Source organism: Aplidium turbinatum, chromosome 11, assembly GCF_918807975.1.
Source record: "Aplidium turbinatum chromosome 11, kaAplTurb1.1, whole genome shotgun sequence".
In the NCBI taxonomy this organism is placed as follows: domain Eukaryota; kingdom Metazoa; phylum Chordata; class Ascidiacea; order Aplousobranchia; family Polyclinidae; genus Aplidium; species Aplidium turbinatum.
This window is the reverse complement of record NC_137482.1, coordinates 8,029,662-8,052,966: the sequence shown is the minus strand read 5'-3', so window position 1 is coordinate 8,052,966 and position 23,305 is coordinate 8,029,662. Positions and strand designations below refer to the sequence as shown.

Genomic DNA, 23,305 nt, shown 5'->3' with positions numbered 1-23,305 from the left:
TAAATAAGTGATTAAATAAAACATTTTCAATCCCATGCTGTGGTAAACTGAACATACAAGCTGGAGACAAGCCTGGACTTGCAAGCATGATTATTTTTTTCTATTCTATTGAAGAACCTGGATGTGTTTCCACATTGTGAGGTTAGTGCATGGTACGTTACTGGTACTGAGTAGCAAGTATGTTGAGCATAGATGAAATTGTTATAACATATTTATATGATTTCAAATGCTTAAATAAAATTACTACGGTAGATTGTATTTGTCAAGATACATAGCCTACAATAACATAGGTAGTGACATTCAGAAATGAATAAATGTAGGTGAAAATATATGTATTACAGCATAATTGTGAAGGATCATCCATTAAGCAATATTGTATTTAGTAAATTGTTGAGTTTAAATTTATCAGCTCAAACAAGTTGGTTGCATTAATCATCCTTTTATTTACTAGGCTATAACAGTAGGTCTATGATAATTTAATCTTACCAGTACTGCTTTTTGAATCACCTAAGATTAATCATTATATCAGCCAACTTAAAGTCATTAATTAACACTTGTAAATTATCAATTATTGTTATGGACTAACTGATGTCACATTGTAACACAGTTTTTTTTTATTCTTGGTTTAAATCAATTCTTTATTTAAATCAATTCTTTATTTCACTTCTTACTTCTTACAACCTTTTTTTCTTTTATTTATATTTGATTGTAAGTACGGTACTGTATTATAAACATTCAAAAATGACAAAGAACATGAATGAAAAAGAAAGCTATTATGTTGTGATTTTAAACACTGTTACTACAATTAAGTTATGTTATTTAAGTTTTAAAATGATGTACCAGTATTTCAAAAGTAGTACAAACCTGAGTTGCCAAGAGAGGGGGGGGAACTTGTCTACCAGCTCCTATTTACCATATATTGTGAATATAGCCTCTGAGGCTATAGGCACATTGCACACGTTCACTTGAGCATGACATTTGACCTCAGTATGCGCTCAAGCGTGTTGTAGGCCTATATGTCAGTTTCATATCTTTTGCGAAATATCAAGTCGCACTCGCGCATGCATATATACATATCAAGTCGGCAGCAATATAACAAAACAAATTACCGTACATAATTAAAACTCTCAAATTATACACTATATATTATTAGGTGTTGCGATCGTGGCCATATTTAAATCTGATTGTCTTGTTTTGGTATCAAGCTCGTTATAACGTCCAAGTTTTGTCGCTTCTACCTTTTTCTAGATCTCTGCTATGTTTAGCATACTTAGCCTAGAGTATTGTTTTTCATTCTGATGGTCAGATATAAGAACAAACTGAACTAAACTTTGATGAAACTATTTTTTTTAACAATATATACTATTAATTTTTCAGCTACCTAACTAACTTGCAGCAAAAATGTAGTGAGTCGAAGCAAAGATCACATGCAAGTTCGTTTGTCAAACGTGGTCACATCCCCTTATGTCAAACAAAAACTTACCCAAGAGGAATTCATAAATTCCAGAAAACTAAAAAAAAACTCTACCTTTATTATTCATATTCAAAAAGACATAAAAAGTTGGGCTGTAGGCTACTCAAATTAAAAATTCACCACAAAAAGTAGTAACGAATGAGTCGGTTCGAATTATAGGCTTAATGCAGTTTAAAAAAAACGCTTCCGAGCAGAATCAAACCCACCCCTTCAGAATACTAACCCAACTCATTACATATTGTATGAGCTACAGATTCAGTTGAAAAAACTCATGAATTTAGAAGCTATATAGGCTATATAGACAATTTCTATATTCACAATATATGGTGTGGTAAGAATAGGCACTGTGATTAAATATATATATGTGGTAAAAGTAAAACAGGATAAAGAATCGTTTCTTTAAAAATGTCGTATTTATTTAAGTCATAAACAATAAACTCACTGCAATTGTTTTACTTTGGTAGGCCTAAGCCTTCAAAAAGCATATGTACTTGATTATGCCTGGAAAAGCATGTGGCTATTGTCACTATAGTTTTATGACTAAATTAACTACCCATAGGAGGGGTCGATCTTAACTTTTTTTTTTTCACTAGCCCACCGGACTAGTTGCTCCCCGTTTTCACTAGCCCGCACGATTTTTCACTAGTCCGACCAGTTTACTGACTTTTCGCTTGTCTGATGTTGTATTAAGATAAGTGTTTTGGCTTAACTGAAACTAACTAAAGTAAAAGCTTTCAGATTTCAGTACGCACAAGAGAGCAACAATACGCACAAAAACACCTTCTCGTACTACAGACGCAAACAATGCAATTTTAAAACATAAAAAATACATGTGGCATGCGGTGTGTGCTTAATATTTATAATATTTATGTTGTAATATTACATTGTGTGCATCTGTAGTACGAGATGACACGCCACTCGCCAGGGTGGTACAATACATAATATTCGTTCACTGTCAAAAGAAGTGGACTATTGGATGGATTGCGTTTGGTTAGGCCTCTACCGTCAGACCTGTCTGGCTTGTTGGGTCAGCATAACTCTTTAGGTCACGGAGGCACACGAGCTCTTCAACTACGACAAGGTAGCAATCCAAAGAATAGGGATAAAAACGAAATAAAAGTCAAATAAAATATTGTTTGTAAAAATGTTTAAGCTTGGGGACGTCTTATTAATATTACACAATTACACAGTGACAACAAGCTCTTCTTCGCCGGCGAATATTTTCACTAGCCAATCGGACTAGTACTGCAACATTTCTACCTGTCGGCGCAAATTTTTACTAGCCATTGGCTAGCGGACTAGCGTTAAGATCGAACCCTGCATAGCCAACAACCAGGCTGGTCAATTTAAGATGCAAGGTTGCTAGTTTCAACAAGATGAAGAGTTTTGTTAGTCAAACTAACATATTGCAAATTTTACATTTGTACAAGAAGTATATATTTGAATTTTGTTTTGTCAATGGACAATTGGACATAAAATCTTTCCATGTTGGTGTAGTTTCAGATATTATTTACACATGTCAAATTTTTGATTTTGACAATTTTTTTAATAGAAAGGTGTACAATTATTTTGTTCATCAAACTTTAATTTATGTTAGGCAATATCAAAATAGTTGAAAATGAAATTAAGATATTCTATTTCATCTGGAATAAAGGCTGCAGCTTATAGTAAAAGTGTCATGGGTTTTACAAATGTTAATACTTAAATAAATTGAGCAGTATCAATGACATGTTATAAGGTTTTCCTTTCAATATCTTGGTTGTTTACTGCAGCTGCAGGTTTGAAACTCTACATAATGTTATAATCAACAGTTTTTTATAATGTTTATACCTTAGGTATCTAAAATCTATTTTGTACTGTATTGTTACCAACATTTAGATTTTGCACAGTATTTAGCTAGAAAATTATTTTTGGTTTGTGCTAATAATAGTGGTAAGGAATTTCTTTGCTGAGATTGCACATTGCCAATTCAAGGACATGATAGGAAGAGTTGTGATATGTGGCTAGTATCGATTCGTAACTTCTTCAGTGGTTTTGATAATAAATTAGGTATGTTTTATGAAATACAATACTTGCACAACAGCAAGTGAGTTTATGACGTGAAAACTACTGTATGTTGGCTTTTTTATACTTTGAAGTTGCAGTTAGATGTTCTTTCAGTCAATGAGAAAAGGTGTCATTGGAGTTTCCTTTATTTACCAGCTGGCACACTTTTATTGACCTAGTCTTAAAATTGTAAAAAATGACTTTATATTGACCTAATAAAAATTTGACTAATCACTGTAATGTTTCTTGAGTTTTTGCTTTTCACACAAATAATAAATGTATAGTTACTAGTTAAAACTTAAAACTATCATAACAACTCACTACAAAATGCTTTCACTTAACAAGGCTAGAATTTTGTACCTTGTTATTACAACTAAGGCTGTTTTAATGGAAAATATGTTGAAATATTTCATTTTGATTCTTTGTTTTGATTTTATTTCTAAGAAAAGAAATTTTGAGAATCAAAATAACTTGCCAATTATTCATAGTTTTGAGCGGGCGTTCAAAACAAAAATATTACGAAGTACTGGCCGGCATTGCATTTTGTCAAAAACCCCAGTCTTTGTTTCGCTTCCAGTTGATATTTTTGTGAAGAATTTTTTTTTCAACTTGTTTTCAAAAAAATTGCTTTAAAAAGCCTAAATGCGATATGAAGAAGCAATTTGTACGAAAAACATAGAAACTAAACCAAAAAGGTTGTTAAGTATATCATAGGTATTGATTTTTCAATTCAGTACAAGGCTAGCAGTCTGACTAAGACTAAGAGTCTTCTTCATCCGTTCAGTCGTTTACGACTCTCGGTCACTCTATATGTCATCTTTTTCCTCATCTCTCGATCCCACGCAGCCTCCTTCAATTCATGCACTCCCATACCACTGTCACTAATACAGACTAAGAGTATTAATAAAAAAAAAAAACAGCTGATTTTTGTGAAACATGACTTCATTGTAATAAGTTGACTTTATATTAGCCAATTTGATTAAAAATATGAAGCCTACTCTTTAATCTTTATGTATATTTTAAATTTAAATCAAAAACTATGTTGTGTAAGCTTATTAGAAAACCTTTCCCTATTTATACCTAAAGTCATGTTTTGAATGAGCATCTATTTATTATTATTCTTAAAAGTACATATATTTATTGTTCAATCAATATGCTGATTTGCATTTTTGTCATTGACTTGCAGATAAACGAACCAGAAGCGTATCGCGTCTCGGATACATCTTGAAGGTCTTGTATTCTGTGCAAGACGCGCTTGGGAGAATGTGTGCATTTGTGTCACCAAACTTTGGTAGCACCATAGCCGACTACGATGTGCTCAACATGATAGGCCGCGGGGCTTTCGCTTGCGTTTATCGAGCGAAATGCAAGCGCACAAGACGTGACGTTGCCATTAAAATGATCGACAAGCGAAGCATGCGGAAATCGGAAATGGTTTCTCGTGTTCGGAGTGAAGTGGAGATACACGCGCAACTCAAGCACCCGTCAATATTGGAGCTATATCATTGTTTTGAAGACGCTGATCATGTTTATCTCATACTGGAACTTTGTCTCAAAGGCGAATTAAATCGTTACCTTAAAAGTCAGGGAAACGTGCTTTCAGAAGAACAAGGTATGCGACATAGTCTTACCACTCTCTCATGTTCAAATTGTTTCATCATCATTCATTTTGCTTCAAAGAACCCTGGTCTTTATCACGAAACATCAGGGTTGACCAGTTGTCTGCAGCGACTCCCCCATCTCTCTCTATTGTTGGTATCTTCAATTTTCACGTTCCTTTTGTTCATGCCATCTTTCACTGTGTTATCCCACGTTTTCATTAGCCTTCTTTTTCTCATTTTTCCTGTCACTACTTTATTCCAGACTCGCTTTGTCAAATTGTTATAAACTTACATTTTAGCAATTAAGTATGTATTGGTAGTTGTCATTCCATTTTTGACATAGCTCGTACTTCTCATGATGGATGCCATAAATGTACTTTCGTTTCTTAAAGTTCAATGCAAAACTTTATTTAGTTCGAGATTTCATGGCTCAAATCGTGGAAGGAATGCTGTATCTGCATGCTCATGGAATATTGCACAGAGATTTAACTTTGGCCAACATGCTTCTTGATGATACCTGTCACATCAAGATAGCTGATTTTGGGCTTGCGACGAAACTTGCACTTCCAACGGACAAACACTTTACCATGTGTGGTACTCCAAACTTTATTTCACCGTAAGTCAAAGTTTATTTTCGCTTGGTCAGTTTGCATTGAAAAGTTTAGGCTATGTACACTTTTGTTGTGAAAGGAGGTTTACTAGATGATTTCCTAAATAACTTTATCACTGTAATTAAAAGTTTAATTATTGTGTTTATAAGGGTTATGGTTATGATGACGAAGTAATGTCACAGGTGTTTGTAAAAAAAAAGCATTGTCAACATGTCTTTTGTCTTTGTAAATCTTTTTCAATTGTTTGCAGCCGTTACTTTGGCACTTCTTGACACGAGAAACTTTTTCTGCATTGAAAGTCTAACAGTAACACGAAGTTGCGTGTTTTTAAGATTGTATTTGAACTAAATGCATTTATTGGATAGGCAGTATTTAGCAAATGTTCTGCTAATTGTTGTTATTAAAGTTTGAATAATTAGTGACCATTGAAAGATGTATTTAATATTTGACAACCGTAGTTTTTCATACAACTTAAAATTGATGACGTAAGATTCGAATATGCATCTATCTTGACGGCTGAGTGAAATTTTGTCCTCTCTGATGCCAAAAGAACAATTTAACGAGTTTCTTAACCGATAATATTGACATGGAATGATGGAAATGATCAATATTTCTGCTGTCATTGCCCAATGTTTACTTTCTACCAACCGTCAAACACGCGGCATCGTTGACTTCAGCAAATGCTGAAGTGGACTTGAAGCTTTTCTTATTAAAGAGACAAGTTGTGTTATGACGTAAAGTTTAAATGTGTGATTATACGGCTCGCTAATCGCACTTTTTTGGTAAGCGATTGACGATGTTGAAACGATGTAAAAAAGTGGACGTTTGTGTTCACTTGATAACAGTTATTCACTGACATAACAAAACGTAAAACATTTTTTGCTTCTTTAATTTTGTGACGTGATGATGTAACTTTGTAGCCATATTTTTTTTCAATATGAGCAATGACTTTGCACTTACCTGATCAATAAACCAGAAAGCCCCCTCATAATTTCTATGTGCATTATAAAATTTACATTGATTATTATATATATTATATGTTAAATTTCTGCTTGGTGCGTATATTCATTGTTTTTGATATGAATATTATACACTGTAGCCTCACTTTAGGATGACAGTTTATATGTTTTCATGCTTGATGATTTTTAGATTGTAGTGAGCCCTTTGAGTGAAATTACCGATTGGTCACGTGCTTTCACTTGAATTTTGCGCCGTTATTTGTCAGGGTATGCATTACCATCCGTCTATAGGCTTGCCCAGACATATGCTTTACCCGGCTTAGCGGAATATCATTTCTAATTAGACCAAAACCAATCTTTCTTTTAACCTCGTAAATCGCTCTTCTTTCGCTTAGCCAGGCATTGCGTGGTGTCTTTTGTTACGCAAGTCCATTGTGTCGCGCCGATCGTTGGCTAAGGAATTTAACCCTGATGCGTAACACTACAAATAAATGGCTGGTACTTTAACTAAACTGCGGGCGAACTCGCACATCGCCTGGGCTTGTTTTGAGCCTCTTCAATCCTTTTTTTATCAATGTCAGATAGTTTGCGTTAAGTCAATGGATGTTTCAACGGTTTAAATGTTATTTATACAAGCATATTTGTTGTTGACGTTTCACCGCCCAATTGTTGTTCATCTTCCGTAATCGGCGATGCATCAACATGGCGAAGCTAATTTCTATTTTGTCTCATGTTTTCAGACAAAAGACGTACAAATTTATCCACATTGACTGCCTTGTGAAATATTAATATGCCTCTTTCCCATTACCCGGGCGTTTGTTCTTTTTTGTTACACATGCGAAAATAGATAAAAGATTAAAAATATAAAATATCAGCGGCCAAGCTGATGCTTTGTTGTGTCTGACGCAGAATTGTTATTTCGGACATACCAAAATAGTGGAACATGTTAAGAAAACGGATTTCACCATTCAGTTTCCTTCTTCTATTGCACTGTTGTCCAAGAAACAAATCCTCTATTTAATTGAAACCGTTATTGAATAAAACTCCTAAAATATGCTGATTTTAACAAAGGCACGAAGTAAAATGGTATTAAGCAAGCAGCTGTATATAATACTTGCTGTGGATTATTTGCAGATTCACTCAAACTTTTATGAATTTCTATCGTCATAAAATTTGAATTTAACGGACTTGCTTTATTCTCCTGTATGATAGACATGTATGTGGTTATCTTGTGGTAAGTTTTGATGCGGGATTATAGCTACACGCGACCGACACTGCTTGGCTGAGTGTTAATCTTAAAAGTTCCTGGTTGTTTTGTTTATTTCTTACTTGGTTTTATCGATATGATTCGCTCAGTCATCTCGGCAAAAGTACGAAAATGCTTTTATTATTAACAATATCCCCTTTGGAGGTGTGAAATATTTCTGAGCAAACGCTGCTTCAAACTGTCTCCACAATCACATCTTCACTGCTGGTGTTTTTGTTTACCGACCAAATAAAGGTGTGCGTTGCAACGGCCGATGGTCAAATTGTTTGATCAACCTTCAAGATTCAACGAACGCGATACACAATCAATCAAACATTCTCATCTTCCGGTCCTGTGCAAGTTTTCCAATTCTGTGTTTGTCGTTTAACGGCTTTTTTATATTAATGTCCATTTTTCTGTTTAGTTATCTATAGCTAGCTATACAGTAGGTTTTCAATTACCGGTAAACGGTTTAATTTTTTTCCTTCATGGCAATACCAAGTTAAAATTTAGTGGCAGTGATCTTCCAATTACCCGATGTCATCGTCTTATTCCTAAAATGTTGTTTTTCTGCGAAGCAAAATGTGAGCAAGACAATTTTTGAGTGCCCTGTTGTAATTTGACAGACATTTATCTTGCTCTATTGTATATACAAGTATGAAACTTTGAGTTGGTAATTGGTGTGACGTGTGCCTTTCATTCACGGAATAGGTAGAGGTAGAGTCGTCGTATGTCCAGCATTGATGTGTTGACGCAAAATGTCTTCGTGTGTAGGATTTAGTGACATTTGTTTCTTTCAAGCCAATCCGCACATTCCTTTTCTCGATTAAATGCACAAATATTAAACGGACAAAAAGTTATTTAACGTTTTATAGAGCAAGAGTTCCGTGTTCCATGTCAGTGTAACGTGTCATAGGTATCTACAGGTCAGGACTAGCGGTAAGTTGAGATCTCTGTCGTTACATCTCTAAGTTTTTCATCGAGCTGCTGTTTTACATTTTCTATTGTCTGTTGATTAATTATTTGAACCTCTATAATCTTTTTCTTCACTTTTGTAGTATTGAATTGTGTTGAGAATAATTGCAATGTTTGGCATCATTTCAGACTAACCATTGTCGTGTTCAACTGTTCATGGGTGGTAAGCTTGTACAAGAATTTTTGAGATTTATGTAAATCATAATTTATGACAGTGCTTGAGTAATGTCTTTGGAATTAAAGTTTTCTTGTAGAGTCTAAGACCTTTAAACAGATGGCAAAGCAAATACAGTACGTTAGCCTACAATATTTTGAATGTTTGATTCTAGACTCTAGAGCGTTGCGATGCATTGGTTGTCACAGAAGTTAGGTGATGATTTTTTGCAGGAATTGCAATTTGCTCGGCGAAGTTACGTTTTTTCGGAATGACCAGCATCTGCGCATGCTTTGTTGATAGTGAGTTGTCGTTCCAAATGGGATTGTGTCTCAGTTGCCGATTCTTGTGTGTTGTTGCAATGCTTTCTATGAAGGTTCTCTTGCTGTGGATCTGTTTGATAGATTTTTGTTTTAATGTATTCATCGGTGATCGTCTCTCATTTTTTTTTTTCTCTCAACGTCTCTCTCATCATTTTTCTCTCATCGTCTCTAAACGTCTCTCATCGTCTCTCTCAACTGGTTTTCAGTTTGCAGCTATTTGACGGCGTATTTTCATTTCCAGTTTATGGAATGATTGCAAGTTGTCAGTTGTGGTCACAAACTATACTTTTATTTGACGCATATTGCAGCAGCCTTGACGCTCAGGGATAGTTGATGAACTGATTTAATTTTCTGGCAGGGAAATCGCAACTCGAAGTGCACATGGACTGGAATCGGACGTGTGGTCTCTTGGGTGCATGTTTTACACCTTTCTTGTGGGGACGCCGCCCTTTGATGTAAGTTTTGTTTTTGACATTCAATTAAAGTGACAGATCTTTCAATATAATCCACCACGAATAGAAATGGAATTATTCCTTGAATCAGTGTTGCAACATTTCGTACCTTACTAATTTTCCATTTGCTGGCAAAGGCCTAGACATCATTTTGAATTATGAGGATCGCCGAGTTGCTTGCAGTGACGCCTATATTTTCATTTTCGTTGTGTTATCGATAGGTAAATTTCGTATATTATGATAACGTTTCTTGACGGTGGTCCTAAACGTAGATAAATTTACGCTGTTGGAAAGTAGCCTACTGGTTTTAGGCATTCACTGTATTCAGTTTAACCTGCAGTCATCCTGTTGCGTGTTTTAACTCTGATTCTTGCTGCTTTACTTTAGTCATTTTATCAGTATGTTTTTGTGTTGTGCCATCGTTGCTGAACAGGTTGTGTTAACCTGTTTTAGCCACCTTGATAAAGTCAGTCGTGCTGACTGACGAAACGTCGGAAATACAAAAAGCTAGTTATCATCTTTAATTCTTTAACATCAGGAGGTAACCTAGTAAATAGTCACCAGAAGAACGCAAGTTACTTTAATTATCAAATGCCTGGTGAACACTGAACAGTCTCTCTCTGCTTTTATTATGATAATGTTGTTTTTTATTCTTTTGTTCCACGTTTCTTGCATTTCCAACCACCGCTGTTTTTCGAGCTTTCATTACCACACATTCCCTAACTATTTGTTCAAGGTGTCTCAACCAACAGTTTTGCTACAAGCTGAAGCTCTATGATTGCATATTTTTTAGACGGATGCTGTAAAAAGCACTTTGAACAGAGTTGTATTGGGCAACTACACCATTCCGAGCCATATATCTCCGGAAGCTAGAAACTTGATTGAGAACATGTTGCAGCAAGACCCACGTGATCGCATTACACTTTCAGCTGTACTAGAACATTCATTCATGGTATGATACAATTACATTTAATAGAGTTGATGCTAACTAAACAAGGAAGAGTACATCAATGAAAAACTTAACTTTTTGTGGTATTGTTTAATCACAACTTTTTAACTTAATGTGTGACATAATCAAAATTGATTTAAACGTGAAGATTTTCATACATGTTTAACTGCTGTAGTGACTTCTTGTTTTTGATATCTTTTGAACTTGAAGCTTGTGAATTTGGAGTATCTGCCTCCGTTTGACAACGCTGATTTTTTTTGGCAGAAACCTGACGCTTGGAAGGGACGAGAAGCATCTGTGGATAGCGGCCGCGATACCATGACAACCAAATTCACAAACAACTACAGCAGGCAAGGAACCTTGCACAATACGTGCCACCAGCCATCGAACTTCTCTGCTGCCATCGGTGAATCGACTGCGTCAAGACTACCTCCAAGAACTCGACCAATTGTTGCGCTTCACCCGAATAAACACGAGCCTGCTTCGAACACGGACGCCACGACGGCGTACGAGAACACCTATTGCAACCAAACTGAAGCGAAGGCGCTGGGAAATGCCCCGTTCTCTTACAAAGATAACAGGAGTCGGGATTTGAGATCGGCGCAATCAGCACAAAGCGATGATCACGGTGAGGCTCTGAGGGCTTCTCGGGCACACGACATGCCAGGCAATCGGCCGCCGATGTGGCGTCAGCGAGCGTACGAGTCAAGCAACGAGTCGAATCGTCGGAAACATGAAACGAACAGAGAAGAACAAAGCAACGAAAGATCAAAACCGGGTTCGTGTCGGCACAGAGGAGAATCCACTGCGGATGTTAATCTTCTTCCATCTAAGTTGTCTTTTCGAAGCGGCCGTCAAAATCACCGCAGTGAGCGCAGCCACAACCACGCGGGCCATTCGAAGTCAAGTCACAACCAGTTCAATTCTGTCAGCAGTGGTTCAATGAATAGCTCCCGTCGTCACGATGCTCGCTATCATGCGTCAACGGACTCCAATGGATGCGACGACACCGGATCCTTCAATTTTCCGGATGCGTCTAACATGCAGCCCGACGACTTATTTTATCCTCCAGGTGGAAGCTTCCAACCCTACGAAGCCAAATATGAACCCGGATGCTACAAATCCTCATCCCGGAGCGGATGCAATCGACCACGGCATCCGCCGTCTCCTCCTGTGCGAGACAACTCCGAATCGATGTCGTATCACGTGTCAAGTAGTGGAAGAAGCAGCGAGCGTCGGCCTGGCACCAGTGATGATATACAGTCAACATACGAATATCATCGAAGTCTTGAAAATAAATTTTCCGAACGTTCTTCTTCAATGCAAAACTTGTCTCAATGTGAAGGCGTGGACAAGCGTGAATCAAGAAGAAGATTGAGTAGATCCGCGTCTGCGTGCAGAAGCAGAGATGCATGTGAGAAACAGCACTCCATCAAAAGCAATTATTCCTTGAATCAAAATCGTGGAGAAAACGATGCTAATTTACGATATGGAAACGAAAATGCCGTTCCGAATAGCAGTCTTTCTCGCGGCCGTTCCAGCAGTAGAAAAGAAAACGGGTCCAAACCAGTTTCGAGGCAAGAAACCAACTTGCAGCAGTATGATTCTCACCACGTTCTATCTCATCGCAAACCTAAGTCAGTTCAAAGTTCCAAATGTACTTCAAGTGAATGCAGTTGTCATGAGAAGAGCTGTGATGTGACCACCAAAAGTTTTAATCGTCCTCCTTTAAAATCATTGGATTGCAATGAACAAATCGACTCATCTTCAGCAAAAGCAACAGAAGCACGCCGTCACGAATACGTGAACCACAAACAGGTTTAATATGACTTGTATCAATGATTTATTTAAGATTCTATTCACTTCTCTGGTTTTTAAATATATGATCGTTAAATAAAACTCAGAGGAAGTATTTCTCAAAATAATGTGAACTTTTCATCAAGTTCAATAACCTAATACTGCACTTATCCTTCGCACAACAACCACAAGCATGCAGTAGATCGAGTTTCGCTTTTGCAGCATGATCGTTGTTTTAGCCTGATGCCGCGGGTTCGCTGTGGTAATAGCGAATTGCACTAGCTTTTGGAACACAGTTCCCTCGTCATGTGCTATGCGGGATGGTGTTGGAGTCAGTGTGTCGTTGTTTTATAAGTTTCAAACCACAAGCACATGTTGCTCATGTTTGAGTTTGTGACTCTAAGTTTTCTATTTACAAATTGATACTTTTCCGGTATTTAAAATAGCATGGTTTGGTATTGCAGACGCACCATCGGCCTTCACCTGAACGGAGCCACCACTCCAACGCGTCATCGCAGAACAAAGTGCGGAAATCTCTTCCTTCCATCAATTCGCGCCGTCTCAGGGCGATCCGCCAGAAAGCTAAAAACTCAATGGTGAAAACAGTAGCGCGTCTAAAATTGTAAACAGAGCATTTGTCTTCGTTATGTTTGGTTTACTGTGCTTTTCCCATCGACAGGATTCCGCTCTTCAGCCATCTTCGCTTTGTAGGAGCCTTCGCACCACTCTCTTCTAAAATCCCTCATTTAGTGATTTTAATAAAATTCCTTTCAAAATTTTCTAATGCATGGATGCTGATCATCCTCAATTTCTTTGTTGTTCAGGTTAGCATCTTGGAATCAGGGGAAGTCTGCCTGGAAATAGTGAATAGTAAAAGCAGCAAGGATTGCGTCACCGAAGTGTTGCATGTCTCAAACGGAGGGAAATCTATCAAGGTGATCTTCAGCAGCTTGTCGACTCTTTCAATGACACAAAATTATCATATTACTATCACTTACATAACACCGCATCTACTGTATAATTAAAACTACGCTTCTAAACGCGATAGACAAAAAATTCAGACGTCAGATTACTTGTGATGATTAGTAAAACAGAAAGTTTTTAAGCAAACCACAAAAGTCATTTCAATTTCTCCCTTATACAAGTGGAAGAATTTCATGTAGAAATTTGCAAACCATCACGCTTTGACAAGAGACTTACTTGAGGACTTAGGTGTACACTGTACAGTTAAAGCACACTTACATTGATTGGGTCATATCTGTACTTTATTTAGGCAATACCAAGGTAAGAAAATCAGTCTTTTTACATTGATTTAACCTCTACCTCCGTTGAATTGATGTAAACGGGCTTGATTTCCCGGACAGCAAAATCCGTCATTTTTACGTTGCAGACGTTAAATCGATGTAAGAATAACGGATTTTGATGTCCGGGAAATCTAATGTCGAAGTAATACAAGACTAATCAGTCACACTCCGAAGACATAGTGAGATAAAGTTGGTGATCACTGGTCTCAATACTGCGCTTTCTTGTTTAGGTTTACTCTCCGGTTGGGAAAGGCGACGACGCTGCCTGCTTGCTCTCTCGCCAACCTCCGTCTGTTCCTGATGATGCTCAAGTCTACACCGATTTGACTCTGCCAGACAAATATTGCAATAAATACAAATACTTAGCACGGTAACTACCAAACGTCTTTAGAATTACTTTCATTTCACGTTTCCCCCTGTCGTCGATGGAAATGTGGATTTCCCTTGCACATTAAACTTAGAAAAAGTAGTACTCTCCAGACAACAATCAGTGTAAAAAACGACCGATTTTCCGTCTGGATCCGAATCATGTAGCCACCCAAAAAAGTCATTTAATTTTACGTATTTCTAATGTCACTTGAACGCAACAAGTTAGATATTACTCGAAAAATTGTCACTTTGCAACTCTAACTTTGTCACTGTGACGCGCAGGTTCGTTCAGCTCGTCCGATCTAAGACGCCCAAAGTGACGTTGTTCACAAAGAAAGCCAAGTGCATGTTGATGGAAAACGATCCTGACGCTGACTTAGAAGTTTGCTTTTATAATGGTAAGTTCAAGCCGCCAGACTAACGTCACAACTATTTCCTTGTGGTTTCAGTTACCTGTTGTTTCATGTGTGTATTTATTCCATTAAGCGTTGTGTATACTGTGTTTTTTTTTTTGAGTTACCTGTGACATTGTCAGATTGTTGCTGCTCAACAAACATTTCTTGACCCTCTTCAATATATCAAGGTGCAAAGATACAATTAGCGAAAGGAAAAACTCAAGTAATTGACGCATCGGGCAAGCCGGTGACCTTCGATGCCAAGGCGCTCTCTCAAGGTCGCTTGCAAGATAACTTGACTCCCGCGGAGCTGGATAAAGTGACCCCTGAGATCAAAGAGATGTTGGAGCATGCCGCCGATGCCAGGCAAAGATCACTGGACATAGAGTCATCCTTATCTGTCACAGAAGAAAGATCTGATGGACGTGTTTCCTACTTCCCCATTACTGTTTCAAGGTACAGTAAAGGGACTTACTTTTATATTATTTGTTCTTTTGTTTAGCGTATGTAGAAGGCAGTGGTGCCAACAACAAGATGCGAGGCCGATGTGTCAGAATAAGGAAAAATCTTGTATAAAATTAACTTTTCCGTGATTCCTCACTTCAAATATTTTCTACTTTGGAACAATGGTCACTTTAAATCATGACAATTCTATATTATGCTCTTCAGGAGGCCAACATCCAGTTACTCGTCTTCCTCCGGAGGATCATCCAAGCTACATCAGTCAAAGACAACCGATGCGGTGAAAACGCCGACACATACAAGATCCGGCGAGAGTTGCCTCTCTCCCAGGACTCCAGAGAGCTTGCCTTCTCCATCCGTGGCTCGGACGACCTCCCCAAGTGTTGCTCCTTCGATACGCTTCACTGAATCAGTGCTCTCTTACCGTTCCAGTGCAACAGCAGTAAGATCAAAGAGTGCGGTTCATCCATCGAGGAAAGCAGATATCACGAAGAGCAATAGCATTAGTAAGTTGAGATGTTAGTAAAAAAAGAGAATTCATCTTTAGTATCAAAATTTTTGATTGCCATAATCATATGCTGTACGTTCAAGTATAATAAATGTTTGACCGGGATAGTCTTGATATTGAATAACTTTTGCATTTCTTCCGGTTCAAAATCCTTATTTGACATAGGTGACCAGATGAAATTCTCACCTCTCATCGACCAACGAGAAGTATCAAAGGTAGTCGATATCCCGGGGGTTGGCAGAGCGTCCCACCTCAGCACGGGGGATATTTGGGTGATCTACAAGGACAATTCGCAAATTCTGGTTCAATCATCAACAACGTCTGTTGTGTATGCCGATCCTGATGGCGTAAGACAAAAGTAAGTGAGTTAATCAAGTGAAAATTGTGAGAACTGCGGTTAAGCTGTGCAGAATATTGACGTTTAACTGTGATGTCATCCATGTATTTTTAGGTTCGGCCAATCAGCACGGTTACCCGATTACGTCAAAGTCAAGTTGGCAGAATTGCCTTCAATTGTTGAGATGCTCGTCAAAGCAGCGAAAGACGTTTTAAAACCAAGCTAGAAAGGAATAGAGTTAAATTTCATCGAAAACACGCATCTTCACTTCAGTCTTCAAGCCGAAAATTAGCATACCAAAAAATGTTTGTTTTTATTGTATGCTTGAAGCCGGGGTCTGGTAAAGATAATTATAAACAATCGAACTGGAAAGCAAATTGTTTACGTTTCTTTACGAACTGTGGAATAATTCAAGTCGAAGTCCCACCCCAGCCAGCAAAAGTTGCCCTTTTCAACGCCCCTCGGCGGTCAAACGATTAAAAACGGCAACTTTTACTGACTGGGACATTCGTTCGAACATATCACAGTGCTACTATTGTTTTTCCATGTGTGATGTGGACTCTTTTTGTCGTTTGCGCCACAGTTCCTACATATTATTGGTCGGTTAGAAAAGAGTTCTTCAATAAATATCGCAGTACGTAGTGTAATTGTGATTTAACATATAAGTACTGATGTAGGCTACCTAGTGTAAACTATTTACAATTTCTATGTAGCACATTATATTTGTTGTTCTTGAACTTGAAACACCAGTTACGTTTTAGCGCATTCCATTGTAATTTTTTTCTTTTTTTTACAAAAATATATTGCTGCTCGTTATTTAAAGGTTTAACTGCTGACATCGCATAAAACTTCATTTATTGTCGCATGCTTTATTAAAGAAATGCAAAAGGAAAGCATTTTGTGAACGGGAGTAAAAAGAGTAACAGCGTCGAAAGATTTGCTAATACAGCTGAGGTTCAAAGCCATTTCAAACTGGAGAAGTCCTGTGCTTGATGGTGGACCAAAAGGTTTCATTAGCATCTAAAAGCTGTTGAACGCATGGCACGGATTCAGACGAGGAATCGCTTTGTATTTTCATTAGCTTGCACATGCCAATAATCTCCATTCGGCACTTCTCCATTCCTCTGCGTAGTTCCACCAGTCGAAGTGAATTGTACGAAGACTTTATATCATCGGCCTACGCAAATACGTAAAACACTGAATCATTTACGCACAGCACAATGGAAATTTCCCAATTGCACTAGTCCTAATAGGGCGACCAAGCTTTTTACGTGAGTTGCAAATTATAGAGTATCAGCCTGTCACCGTTTTGGGACAGAAATTGCATCGATTTTTGCCGTCACGTTTAATAAACTATCAAAAAGTGTGCTATAAAAAAACTTAACCAACTGCTCATAATATCAGCCTGGAATTTAGTTTGTACGCTGCACAATTTATAAACTTTAAATGACAGAAAAATTTTGATCCTTTTGGTTGCTCACGTGATAAGTTGTCAAAGTACATAACATTGGACTTTTCACCTCTTTTGAAGAAAATCCAATCAAATTGGTTAAAACTTGATCAGAAAACTGCACGTCTAAGACTCCAGTCCCATCGCATATACGAGCTTTCAAACTCCAACCAGTTTTAGGGTCACAACTTAGCTTGGAGAGAAGCGTCGTGATACAAGCCTTCACAGTGATGGAGAAAGAAGATATCTGAAAATATTGAGTCGAAAGTGAGAATGTAGGCTATGTACTATTGTAGTATTATATGCTATGTAGTGTGCTGTACAACGAAAACGCAACAGCATAAGATTATTTTGCTGAAACACCAACTTCGGCATACAGTAGAAGTAGGTAGCGAAATACGTTTGGTCGAAAAACAAACTTAATATATTTTTGAGAAAATTTAGGAAGTGCAGTGATTTTCAACGGCGGTCACAAACACATAAAAAATTCAACAATATGAAAGATGTTTGACGACAATTAAAATGAATAGTTGAATATGCTTCATCGTTAATTACACAAAAAAAGAAGTTATAATACTTTACTAACAGATAACACTATAAATTCTAATAAAAAAAAAACAAAGAATTAAAGAGCTGACCCCCCTAATTTTGCATTTAAAAAATACTTCAATAAACACGTTAACTTTAAGATTTACCATTTTCTTTGCCATTAAAACTTTAGCTTGACAAATGTAGTCGGGCTGTTTCGGTTTCAGAGATTTATTATAAATTTCTTTCGTAACATCGTTGCTAACACCACTGAAGTTGGTTTGAATGGTGACATCATCTTTGCAAGGTAAAGGTTGATCTATGAATGGCTGCTTTTCTGGTCCACTCAACCGTGACAGTAACGAAGGACAGGCGTTTCCTTGAGAATTCTCAACCATTGCAACCGGCTGGGCTTGACGGCAAAAAAGATCTGTTCGGTTTCTTTTTGAAAAAACATCGTTATTTTCTTTACTGGACGAAAATTCGGATTTAATTGCGGCTACTGGTGGTTGATTAGAAACTTGGGTTTGAAAACCTTCTTCATTTTTCACTGCAGGTTGGTTGCAAAAATTCGAATCAATAGTTTTTGTTTCACCACGCAAAGGCCTGTTTGCGTAAGATTGCAAAGAGGATGCCAATGGCTTGAAGTTTTGTTTAAATGCGTCTTCGATTGAGAGTTGCTTTGAAATGACGTTGCTGCGAGGAGGTTTAGACGATGATTTCAAATTGCTTTTTGCATGATCTGGAAAAATAAAAAGCTAAAAGTAATTAATAAACACCTTTATTTCTTCAACGAACCAAGCCATGCGATGTAAGCTGCAAAATTATCCTGTGGTTAATCATTCAAAAACAAAACTACTGTAAGCTCCCTTACCAGCAGAGATAAGTTGTTGCAAGACAAAGTCATCCTCATCTTCGCCTACATCGACTTCCATGAAATCTCTGTGATGATGGGGAGCCACGTTATTGGTCTCAGTAACAGGTGCATCCCGTCTGGGATAAGTAATCTGCCGCTGTACAGCAAACACAAGAAGATTAAGATGTGGTTGTTTAGGCTGAATCGTAATATAGTATTGCTTGCACAATTAGCTGGCGAGAGACAAAGAACAGGACCAAATCGTATCATTAAAATTAATAACAATGTGAAATGAATAGCATGAAACAAACCAATACAGATTACTAGCGGTAAAGCGAAGATAAATTTTTCAATTATTGATTTTTCATGAAGGGAGGAATGTTCATCACATCATTCGATTAGTGTGCATTCTGGCCACATTTTTCATGGTAATGCAGCATTTTTGACGCAAAATGTATGTGTCAGCTTTCGATTTAGCTTAACAAGCGGACAATTTTTCTCTTTATCTCCATCGCTTACCCCTTGAATTCTGTTTAAAACTGTTATTCAGTAAATGGTAAATTCATACTCACGGCTTCTTTGATGTTTGTACAAATTATGGGAGATTTGCCGTCACTCATTTCGATTGGTTCAAAAAACACAACTCACGGCTTTACACACAAACGATAAAATTCATAAACTTTACAAAAACAAGCAAGTTTTACTGAATTAACGAACAAAAATAACCAACCGTTTGTTGTGATTCGACTCTTTCAATTTCCTGCAGCATGTCCATGTCGCTCAAACCGTCCATCTCGTCCACACCACCAGAGGATGGATCGTGAAGCAGGGAAGTGGAGTTAGTGTTGTTGGAAGAAGTGAAACTCGGAGCTCCAGTGACGTAACCAGAGTCAGCCTCGGTCGTGAAGTCGTCGTCAGTAAGCTGGCTGATGACGTCAGCGGGTAGATCGAAATCTAATGCAAAACAAATTTGCGACCAAAAAAAATTATTTAATAGAAGACAACTGGTGCGCCAAATCCACATGTTTTGACCACGATTTGTGATTCTTGTCTAAAAACTAGTCGTCGAGTTTTCAAATTTATCTTACTGTTGTCGTTATTGTTGAGGGACGGTGTGGGTTGTTGCGATTGGTTGGTTGATCTCGAAGTAACCTGCATAAAAAGCGAAGACACTGAATCATTTCAGCAAACAGCACAAATACAAAAATTGAGTGATTTTGATCACATACAAACAGTGATTTCACAGAAAAACACAATCCCAGTCAGAAAAAATGTGAAAAAATATAACGAAAACCCGCATTTCATCACAATCACACTAATAATGTTACTCTTTATAAAATGGCCTTGTTATCTCTAAACAGTCTGCCTCTGAGAACACTAAAAGTACATATTAGGATAGATGACACTGCACGTGTGTACGAAACTCAATGCCCAAGTATGGCGATAAAAAACATTAAGGTTCAAGCCCAAGTTGAATAAATGGCCTTTAAGTTCTCCGCTGGTGCTTGAATTCACGTACCAAAGCAGAAAGGTACTTTATCGAAATGCTTATGATTGAATATTATGAAACATCAAATTGAAAGCATAGCACATATATGATAGTGAGTATAAAATTTCTCTTTACAGGACGATTTAAGCGTTTGCACAATATAGCTTCTCGATTATTCTCGCTCCTCATGTCGTCAATCTCTCCTCCAAGGAATTGGACATTGCTTGCTGCAAGCATCAGAACACCACGTCGGCAGTTCACTGGTCCCTTGATACGTATCTATTAAAAATAAAAAGTAATACCAACTTTTGTCTTATTGCACAACTGCGGGGGTGGGTGACTAGTCCTCACACCCGTTGGTTGACGTTGCCTTACATGCAAAAGTGGGAGCTCCCGATGTTGAGGTTGCTCAGTGAAGGCAAGTCGACCCTTGTGTTCTACCAGAAACAACTTAGGTTTGTGGTACCAAAATAAAGCACAATCCAGAAAGCGGATTAAGCTGTTTCATGCCACACAGCTATGTTGAAAGTAAAAAACGTACTATTGAGTGCAAGCAGAGTTTCATCCTACCTTGCAACCAGGTGGAAGGTTTTCGTTTAAACTCGAAATGTTTCTGTATTCCATTCCCGAAACCTCCGTCACCCCATCAGTCAACTTCAACATGAGCATTCTTGATGGTTTTGCTTCCCATGGCTATCACATGTAGAAATTATAAGTTATTCCAAGGATGAACTGTAGCAATCGCAAACAAAGTGCTCAATACAGCAAGCCGAGGTAATACAATTACAGAAAAACTGCACTGGCTAAGTCACATGCTACCTAAGGTTTTATGTTAGATGGCCTAACAATCATCCAGCGCAACACTGATTCAAATAGAATGAAATATATCAGTGTACATTGACTTCTGCGACATATCTACATATAACCACATTAGAGTATTTTGAAATAAAATATTAAACTGCATAACACAGAAGTAACCACTTCACATTTACAAACAAATTTGTAGTTACTCAGGTACTTTGGCTAAGTTAAACATAACACTACTTAAATACACCAGCAACACAAATGCTAGGTTATCAAACCACCTTCTGGGTGATCTGTGTTTCTGCAGATACTCTAGAATTCGGATTGTCTTTATTTTGAACCTGCATCAGCTGTCCATAGAAAGGTTGGGAAACATCCACTACTGAATTCACTTGCACGCAATAACTGAAAATTGCAACAATTTTAAATTTGCAACAATATTGAAAGTCCATGATTTGAAATGTCCACTTGCATTAAGTTTTATCAAAAGGTAAGAAAACAACACTAACCAGACAAAGTAACATTCTCATTCTCAATCTAATAAAATTAACATTCTCAATCTATAAAATCTAATGCAATTGTGAAGTGTTAAGTTCTCATTGTGCTTCAACTGCCATATGTTTTGTGATATACAGTAATAAATTGAAAGATTGCTAGCAACTCACAGCTAATTTTCATCAACTAGCAACCACAGTGGAATTTAAAAATATATGTCAAAGAAAAGGTTTACACATAACCCAGAAATACCACTGTGGAGTGAGAGAATATTTTTTTATTTTGTTTGTTGTGTGAATGCTACAAGTACAACTAATATGCAAATGGTAGCACAGTAAAAAATGGGACTTTAAAACAAAAACAATGATAGTCTGCAAGTTCAGTTATCAAGTCAACCCCTTCTTGCTGACCTTCCAGTAAGAGTGTATTTTTCCGATGTTATTTCTTGGGGAAAAGAAGGTTTTGTAAGTTCGCTGACATCAGTCAAGAGCCATTGTTCATAAACAAGTCGCTGTGCTTGAGCAATGTTTTCTTGGCCATGAATCTAAAGTTGTCGTAAGTGTTAGTTAGATTATAATAGACAAAATAATGATAAAATTTCACAATGAATAGCATGAAATGTTACCTGGCCTTCATCCTGCAGCCAATCTAAACACGCTTCAATCCACTCCGCTGGAACTTTTACATGCTGGTTTTGCAGCCACACAAATATTTTGTTAGAAATGTTTGTACCACTCATGCTTTATCAACTAAAGCTAAAAATAGAAAGAAAATTACTTATTGTTTAAACCAGTATGAGCAATTATCTACAAAAAAATATCAGAAAAATAAAAATTTCTGCTACAGTATCTAACTTCATTGAAATCTACTAGAGCAAAGTAACAGAAAAGTGTGGGGAAAGCTTTGGTTGATAATGTTACAATAAAAACTTGTTGTATATATTACTTATTAAACGGAATTAATTTACTGGTAGTTTACGGGTTACCTATATGATATATAGCTGATTAAAATTGCAAAAAACTGTTTATGTCAGAATCTTAGTAAAAGTAAGCTTTTAGTTTACACTATGTCAAACTGCACCAATCAATTATTGTGTTGCAGTGAACAATAATCATCTGCTGGTTGACTATGATTATTCCACAAATTTTAGTTATTGTAGATCAGTTTATTTTTGGCAAAGTGCAGCTAGACTTCTTAAAAATATCTACAACATTGTTCTTTCTTCACAGCTATAACTTACAAAAAGGCAAGCATGACCAATGAGTTGACCATCAATCATATAAAGCAGTGAAATAACACAGCGTTTTAAATCAACTGGGAGGTGAACTGACTGCTCACAACTAGGCCTGGTGCAATGCATAACAATCAGAGGTGGGCATTCGCTACTTTAAAAGTAGCATGCACTACCGCTACCAATCGATAAAAGTAGCACGCTCCCCACTATTACCGTACTTCTCCAGCTACTTTTGTCATTTAAAAACAAATGACACAGGAAGCACTTTTTGTCGCCAAAAGCCCTTGAAAACGAATGATACCATTTGTTTACACCGCCATCTCAAAGTCGTTATAAAAACACGTTCTAGGTGAAATTTATTGTTACACATCTTTTAAAAGTCCGAGAATTTCAAAATGTGAGTTATTGAATCCTGCCCGCTTTGGCTTCAGAGCGTCTTTTCCAAAGGAGAAAAACATCTCCACCGAAGCACTGGAAGGAAGGGGGG

General features: G+C 37.3%; 2 protein-coding genes across 2 annotated transcripts; one reads left to right on the top strand and one right to left on the bottom strand.

Moving 5' to 3' along the window:
• Positions 1-16,217, top strand: LOC145779292 (serine/threonine-protein kinase PLK4-like). Its single transcript, XM_082590834.1, has 14 exons — positions 1-141; positions 4,707-5,132; positions 5,536-5,737; positions 9,748-9,844; positions 10,635-10,793; positions 11,055-12,608; positions 13,052-13,183; positions 13,412-13,522; positions 14,122-14,261; positions 14,543-14,658; positions 14,844-15,111; positions 15,325-15,623; positions 15,791-15,983; positions 16,077-16,217. The coding sequence occupies exons 2-14, from the start codon at positions 4,784-4,786 to the stop codon at positions 16,186-16,188; spliced, it is 3,732 nt and encodes a 1,243-aa protein (XP_082446960.1). The 5' UTR covers positions 1-141; positions 4,707-4,783; the 3' UTR covers positions 16,189-16,217.
• Positions 16,217-22,341, bottom strand: LOC145779293 (recQ-mediated genome instability protein 1-like). Its single transcript, XM_082590835.1, has 11 exons — positions 22,210-22,341; positions 21,995-22,128; positions 21,371-21,494; positions 20,856-20,978; positions 20,421-20,564; positions 19,885-19,948; positions 19,527-19,750; positions 18,815-18,953; positions 18,108-18,682; positions 17,483-17,659; positions 16,217-17,139 (listed from the first exon to the last, which is right to left on the bottom strand). Exons 1-11 carry the CDS (start codon positions 22,321-22,323, stop codon positions 16,930-16,932), a joined length of 2,028 nt encoding a protein of 675 aa, XP_082446961.1. The 5' UTR covers positions 22,324-22,341; the 3' UTR covers positions 16,217-16,929.
• Between the last annotated feature and the right edge of the window lie 964 nt (positions 22,342-23,305).

Bases quoted from the DNA above. Each gene is read 5' to 3' on its own strand.
- LOC145779293 (XM_082590835.1), bottom strand. From the start codon at position 22,323: ATGAGTGGTACAAACATTTCTAACAAAATATTTGTGTGGCTGCAAAAC. The intron at 18,954-19,526 runs GTTGGTTATTTT...TTTGCTGTACAG, and splicing joins GAGTCGAATCACAACAAACG to CGGCAGATTACTTATCCCAG. The intron at 18,683-18,814 runs GTAAGGGAGCTT...TTATTTTTCCAG, and splicing joins GCAACAACTTATCTCTGCTG to ATCATGCAAAAAGCAATTTG.
- LOC145779292 (XM_082590834.1), top strand. From the start codon at position 4,784: ATGTGTGCATTTGTGTCACCAAACTTTGGTAGCACCATAGCCGACTAC. The intron at 9,845-10,634 runs GTAAGTTTTGTT...CATATTTTTTAG, and splicing joins TGGGGACGCCGCCCTTTGAT to ACGGATGCTGTAAAAAGCAC. The intron at 15,624-15,790 runs GTAAGTTGAGAT...TATTTGACATAG, and splicing joins CACGAAGAGCAATAGCATTA to GTGACCAGATGAAATTCTCA.